Source organism: Marmota flaviventris, chromosome 11 (assembly GCF_047511675.1).
Source record: "Marmota flaviventris isolate mMarFla1 chromosome 11, mMarFla1.hap1, whole genome shotgun sequence".
In the NCBI taxonomy this organism is placed as follows: Eukaryota; Metazoa; Chordata; class Mammalia; order Rodentia; family Sciuridae; genus Marmota; species Marmota flaviventris.
Genome location: NC_092508.1, coordinates 4,724,770 through 4,731,551, shown reverse-complemented (window position 1 = coordinate 4,731,551; position 6,782 = coordinate 4,724,770). Strand labels below are relative to the sequence as shown.

Here is a 6,782-nt window from a genome sequence, read left to right as displayed (position 1 = left end):
ATTATTTGTCCAATGCAAGTTTTTGTGTAAGCCCCGAGTTCTTGGGAATGAGAGTCTTCCTGGCTATACAATCTTTGAAGGCGGGCATCATCTTTTAACTTTTGTCCTGGATTATAGCACCCTACCTAGGATACAGTAGTGATCAATAAAGATTTGTTGAGTGAATAAATGACAGAATGACAGTGAATGGGACGGTCACTCAACCTTTGATACTTTTATTTTTCTGGTACTGGGAATTGAACACTGGGCTCACCCTTCATGTGCTCTTTCCACTGAAGTGCACCCCAGCCCTGACCTTTGACACTTCTGATGATGGGAGACAGGCAGCCCCCAGAACCTCACAGTGGGGTTTTTACTCATGGCTGCCGGCTACGGTTTGGATCTGGAACATCCTCCAAAAGCTCACATGGTTCTCTGTGCAAGAGAGTTCAAAGATGGGCTTTGGGAAGTGGTGGGATCATGAGGGCTCTGACCTCTGAACCCCTGGTGGGTTCAGAGCAGCTGATGGCATTATTGAGAACGGGGCCTAGTTGGAGGAAGTGGGGCACCAGGGACGTGCCCTGGAAGAGGTTTTCTTGTCCCTGGATCCTTTCACTCTCTCACTCTACTTCCCAACCACCCTGTGTTGAGCTGCTTCCTCCACCACACACTCTCTCCACGATGCTGTGTCTTGCCATAGACCCCAAAGCCATGGAGCCAGCAGGCCATGAGCTGAAAACGTGAGCCCAAATAAGTCTTTCCTTCTCTAAATTGATTATCCCGGATATTTTGTCTCAGGAATGAAAAGCTGACTGACGCAAGTGCCTAGATGGACCATCCCATGAGGAATGGCCACAGTTCCTGACTGGACGTATAGAGGATGAGTCTTTAGTCATGTCCTGGGGGATAACTCTGGGTACTGTGTGGTTAGGAAAGCTCTCACTGTAACTCAGCTAACCTGGGCGGAGCACGGGGCGTGTGAGATGAGAGGGAGCCCCTGCAGCAAGAGGGGGGTGTGTTCCCTCCACAGTGCACAGGTGTACCAAGCACTGCAGGACACGTGGCCTGGTGCTCATGGCCGTGGCCGCTTCATGGGGAAATTCTTATTTGACAAACCCTTGTTGGGCACCTACCATGTGCCAAGCACTGTTATAGGGCTGAGGGTAGAACACAGAGCAAAGCAGAGTCCTGGCCCTCCTGGAGCTTCCGTTCTAGTAGGGAGCACAGAGTAAACTCAAGACAAATGAGTAAAGTCTACGCTGCGTCAGCAGGGATGAGTGCTGGGAAAAAACCAAACTAGTGCATTCGTTTCCTGTTGCTGCTACAGCAAATCGGCACAGCTTATGTGGTTTAAACCATGCAAGCACGTTTTCTAACTGTCCTGAAGGGCAGAAGTCCCCAAAGGGTCCACAGGGCTGTGCTCTTTCTGGAACCTCTGGGAAAGAATTTGTCCTCTTACTTTTCCTGCTAGAGGGCACCTTCCCTTCTTCCTCCATCCTCGAGGCCTGCAGAGCAGCCTCCTCCAGTCTCTCTCCACCCCGTCCCTTGCGTCTGTCTTCACGTCTCCTTCCCTGACGCTGGCCTCTTACAAGGACCCTTGTGGAGATGTCAGGTCCACCTGGGTGATCCTGGATAATCTCTCCCACTCAAGAGCCTTAACTTAAGCACAGCTGCGGAGCCCCTATTTCATTGCAGGTAACACATTTGTGGTTTTCAAGGATTAAGATATGGGACCATTAGGGACCATGATTCCTTCCACCACAGCAAGGAGGCTGTCTTAGAAAAGGTGTCAGAGAGGGTCTTGCGAAGAGTGTGGGGTAGGCACAAGAAGGAAGTGACGGGGCTGGCGAAGCTGCTGGGAGAGCACTCCTGACAGGGATTGGCGATGTTGAACCTGAGATGGCAGGGTGCCTGGTGTGCAAGAGGGTCAGTGTGGCTGTAGAGGAGAGGACAGGGAGCCATCAGAGATGCTCTGGCCATGCAGGCACTGTCATGGGCTGAATTGCACCCCCTGAAATTCATTTGCAGAAGTCCTGACCTCTGAGAACTCAGAATGTGACTGTATTTGGAGACAGGGTCTTTAAAGAGGGGATTAAATTAAAATGAGGTCAATATGACCAGTGTCCCTGTAAGGAGAGGATACTAGGACACAGACATGCACAGAGGGAAACCTCCATGAGGCTGCAGTGAGAAGATGCCATCTACAGCCAAGGAGAGAGTCCTCAGGAGAAGCCAACCCTGCCAACACCTTGATCGTGGGGTTCCAGCCTCCAGAACTGTGAGAGAATGCATTTCTGTTAAGTGGAACAGTCTGTAGCACTGTGTTGCAGTGGTCTGAGCAGACCACACAGGTACCAGGGTGCTGTGGGCCACCATCCTTCATTGGTGTCTTGTACTTTTGCACATCTGTGAGCAAAGCCAGTGGCCACCTTTCTCTGGACTGTCCCCCCAAGGATGCTGCAAAGCAGACAGCTTTGGGAGACAGAGTGTTCCCTATCATGTCAAGGGCAGATGGGCCTCTTGAAGATAGTCTCTCCCTCAGGAGTGAAGGGCAAACATGCTGAGTACTCTTATGGAAGATGTGTCCACTCTAAGCCCAGGGTTCCTCTTCCATCGGGCAATTGACTACGAGTACAGGCTCCACAGGGTCCCTTAATCACCCTGTAAGACCCAGAACTCAGTAATCTGGCACACAAAAATGCTAATACTATGACTGTTGCTACTGTTATAAATAATAAAGTCCTTTGGTTCCAACCTGAGAGTCTTTTGCCTTCTGTCAGCATCTTTGAAATTGTGGCAGGCCACCTTGTTAGCTTACAAGGCAGGGGAAAGCTGAGACCCTGCCCAGATCTTGATACGTGCCCAAGCCTAGAGGGCTTTGGAGGCCTGATGGAAAGAGGGTCATTGGAGGGTTTTGAGCAGAGGCATGATGGGCCCTCACTTGGGTTTTGTGAGGTTCACCAACGCTATCTTCTTTCTTGAGAACAGATGGGGAGAGGTAAGAATCAGGGAAAACAATTGCTAGATCAATTACCTAGCAATAACCTAGGGGTTGGATAGACCATGGCCTTAGCAGGGTGTTGGAAGGTGGAACTGACACTTTGGGATATGTGAGAACAAGAGGCAAAAAAGGTGGCTGCAGATCCTTCACCTGGCAATGCAGGCCTGAAGTGCCCCTGACTCAGATGAAGGTTTTCCAAAGGAGCAGGGGAGGGGAGGCAGGAGTTCACCTTGAGATGAGCTGGATTAGATCTGCCAGTTGGGCATCCAAGAGAAGATGAGGAGGTAGGTAGATATGGATTTATTTGGGGGCAAGGTCTTGGGCTGAGGTAAAAATCTGAGGTTCATTAGTGTGACATTAGAGCCATAAGATAGGGGAGATCACGTAAATAGAAAGGAGTCCCAGTGCCCTCCATATTTAGAGGTCAGAGAAGTAAAAATAGACCACAAAAAGGACTGAGAAGCCAGAAATGCAGTAGGAAGCCTGGTGAGAGACTACTCCAGCCACCTGGAGGTGGGGAGCCATGGATCATGGCTAATAGTAAAACAAAGCCACTGGCCTCCTCGGTTAAATCAGAGGCATATCACAGAGGGATCCATGGGCTCTGCTGAAGGGCGGGGGCAAGGAAGGCATGGGTGCAGTCCCAGAGTGCTAAAAAGAGTCAGCACATCTGTCTGGGACATCATGGAACCCAGGGAGATTAACCTGAGTCTGGATATGAGTGTGCTCAGCCCACTGTCAGCAGGCACAGGAGGCTTTACACAGGGTGGGGCCCCGACAAGGGGTTTCAGAAAGACCACGGATGGCTGGGGCAGAACTCAGCCGGGGTGCCCAGCCTAGGGGCCTGCGGTCCTAGTACTTCCGCAAGACTGCAACTCCCATTCGCTTTAAGCCTGCGGGACTATCCCTCTGCACGTTGGGGCTGCTACTGCAATGCGGTCCAGCTCGGCAGGTCCCGGGGCTGCGCTTACTTGGGATTGAGGTGGGGTAAACCAGTAAGGACTGGGGAGCCCCGCCGAGCAGGCGGCACGCAGGAGGCTGCCGATGGAGACACAGAGCACAATTAAAATGCTTTTTTAGTGGAAGAGGATGCCTAGGAAACCTCCGTGGTATTTCGTCTCATCTCACACCCCTGCTTAAACTTAAGTTCACTCGTGGAGTGTAGACCCACACGCCGAATGGGATCAGGGTTTTTTTCGCCTTTGGGGAGAGAATTCGCTTAAGAGGAAGCACTCGTGAGGTGTTCAGAAAAGGAGGTAGAAAGTTAAACAGAAGAGGGGACTGCCAACCAAGGGACGTCCTGGGACACGGCGACTCCCAGAGGCTCCTTGGGCCAGTCGCTTGGAAACAAACAAAAGCGCGGGCGGGCTCTCTTAGTTCCTCCAGCACCGGCAGCTCGGGCCAGCCGAGAGGGCCGGGTCAGCAGCGGGCCGCGCAGGTCCAGGGGACCGGAGGATTCCGCGCCACCGCGCGCCTGCCCGCCCGCGCGCGAGGCCGCGATCGCGGAGCGCACCCCCTGTGCGCGGTCCCGGGGGAGGTGTGGGGGGCGCCAACACCGTGCGGACTACAAGTCCCAGGAAGCCCAGAGGCAGCGCAGGGCGGGGCCTGGCGCAATTCCCGGGGATCCGGCGCGCTGGGAAGCGCCGCGGAGGACGCAGCGGCGGCGGCCGGAGGGCGGCGAGCGCGCGGGCGGGGCGCAGGCGGGGCGCGGGCGGGGGCGGGGCCGACGTGGGCCGGGGCCCTGCGTGCCGGGGAGGGGGCTGGCCGGGCAGGCGGCGGGCGGTGCTCGGAGCGGGCTCCGCGGCTTGCACGGCGCCTGCGGCTTGGTCCGGCTCGGCGGGCGGCGCACGGCGGGCTCGACGCTGGGGCCCCGGCGCGCCCGGCAGCGCAGCACGCAGCGCACGGACCCACGCCGCGGCCGGGCGCCCGGAGCGGCGCGGCCACTGCCGGGGACCGGCCCTCGGCCCCGGCGCTCAGAGCGCGGCGGCTGCCTGGGCTTTAATGGCTGCTCGGCGGGGCAGCGTCTAGGAGTGGAAGCGGCTGCGGCGCAGGAAGGCGCCCGATCGAGCCTCCTCCGGGGCTGGCCGCGCCTGACGCGGCGCGCTCCATGGGGGCGCGCTCCCCCCGGACGGCCCGCTGACCGGGACGCGGGGGCCCGCTCGCTCGCCGGCTGCGCGTCCCGGCCATGAACTGAGCCTACGGGCCGACCCCGCGCCTGCTCTGCTTGCGCCTTTCTTCTCCTGCCTCCTCCGCCCGCCGCCGGCGGGCCGGGCTCCCCCGGGGCTGCGGCGCCCCGGGCTCGGCGGCCCGCGGGCCCCGGGGAGCGGGGCGGCGGCGGCGGGGGGCGCGCGGCTCCGGGCGCGGCGCCTGCACCATGAACTACCAGCAGCAGCTGGCCAACTCGGCTGCCATCCGGGCCGAGATCCAGCGCTTCGAATCGGTCCACCCGAACATCTATTCCATCTACGAGCTTCTGGAGCGCGTGGAGGAGCCGGTGCTGCAGAACCAGATCCGGGAGCACGTCATCGCTATCGAAGGTGAGGGCCGGGCCCACCGGGGCTTCTGGAAAGCACGGGGGAGCGGGCGCCTCCGGCTCGCCGGGGGTGTGCGCGCGCGTGTGTGCGTGCGTGTGTACACTCGCGCGGGGCCAAGGCACGCGGCTGCCCCGCCAAGGGAGCACTGCGGTGCTTCTTGCCCTGCAAGGCCGGGTGCGCCGTGAGCCTGCCAGGGAAGATGGATCATGAGCGTTAATTTGATAATGGACAATAGAGTCTCTCCTGTGAGAAAGTGGCTCGGTGCCCCGCGTCCTGGGCCGCCAGAATGTCCCGACTCAGCCAGACGCCTGGGGGCAACTGGAGGGGTTGGCGCCACCCAACCAGGAGGCCAGGCCTGAGAGTCCAGGAGGACGTTGAAGATATGATGCTGGCCCGGCTATCTTGTTGAGGTGCTGTGGTGCTCCCACGGCCCGTGTCTGCACATTTTGGGATTTCTGGGAAGGAAGGCCGTCAAACTTAGCCCGTGCAGAAATCCAGACCAGGCAGCAGCCTGTCCACGTGCAGGGCCACCTCACCTGCCCTGTGTAAATGTTGGCTTCCCTAGTGTGTTTTATATCACAAGTCCTGGATCAAATCAGAAGAGCACTATCGGAGGCCAGGTTACTGAGGCTCTCACTTTGACACTTCTGGCACTGGGAGGGGGGGAAATAAGTGGAGGATGCTGTAGATTGTAAGCCAGTGGAGAGGGAAGGGGCTGGATAGAACACTCTCACCTTCCCCTGCCTGTCAGGCAGGGCAGTAGTCCTGCAAGTGAGGTGGCAGCAGGAAGCAGTCTGCCTTTTCTGGGTTTGTGTTCCCTCTGAACTGCCAGTGGCTCTCATTTCTCTGCTACTGGGCTTCTGGATTGTTTCCTTGCTTTCTTCCTTTGGTCCTGCTTTGGGGGAGCAGGTGGCATATAGGTAGCCGTGGAGCTATGTCTCAGCCACAGTCCATCAGTGGTCTGTCCTCTCTCATTGCTGTTGATCACTGAGAGTAAAAGGCTTACAGGGTGCCCTGTCAGTGCTGCAGAGTGTCCTGCCCAAAGGCTGTAAGACCTCTGTTGTAGAACATGGGAGCTTCCTGCCGGTAGGAGTGTGTTGGGAAGCAGGTGAGACCATTATCCAATTCCCTGCCTTTTGGGAGTGAGAAGCCGTGGCCCTCAGGAGGGCTCTGTTTTGGCACTGTGCATTCTGAACTGCTAACCCCAGGGTGTTTTGGTTTGGAACTTTGTTAGGTGGAGAAGGTGGATTTTGTGTGGCCGATCCTCT

The 6,782-nt window shown here is 57.3% G+C and overlaps 1 protein-coding gene across 4 annotated transcripts in view; it reads left to right on the top strand.

Annotated features, from left to right (window-relative positions):
- Positions 1 to 5,304: 5,304 nt before the first annotated feature.
- Positions 5,305 to 6,782, top strand: part of Agap1 (ArfGAP with GTPase domain, ankyrin repeat and PH domain 1) — a 483,685-nt gene continuing 482,207 nt past the window's right edge. For all 4 annotated transcript variants that reach the window (XM_027956197.2, XM_027956196.2, XM_027956198.2 and 1 more), the window contains exon 1: positions 5,305 to 5,517. In XM_027956197.2, the coding sequence (XP_027811998.1) occupies positions 5,355 to 5,517 (163 nt within the window). In that variant the 5' untranslated portion in view covers positions 5,305 to 5,354. The remainder of the gene's footprint in view (positions 5,518 to 6,782) is intronic.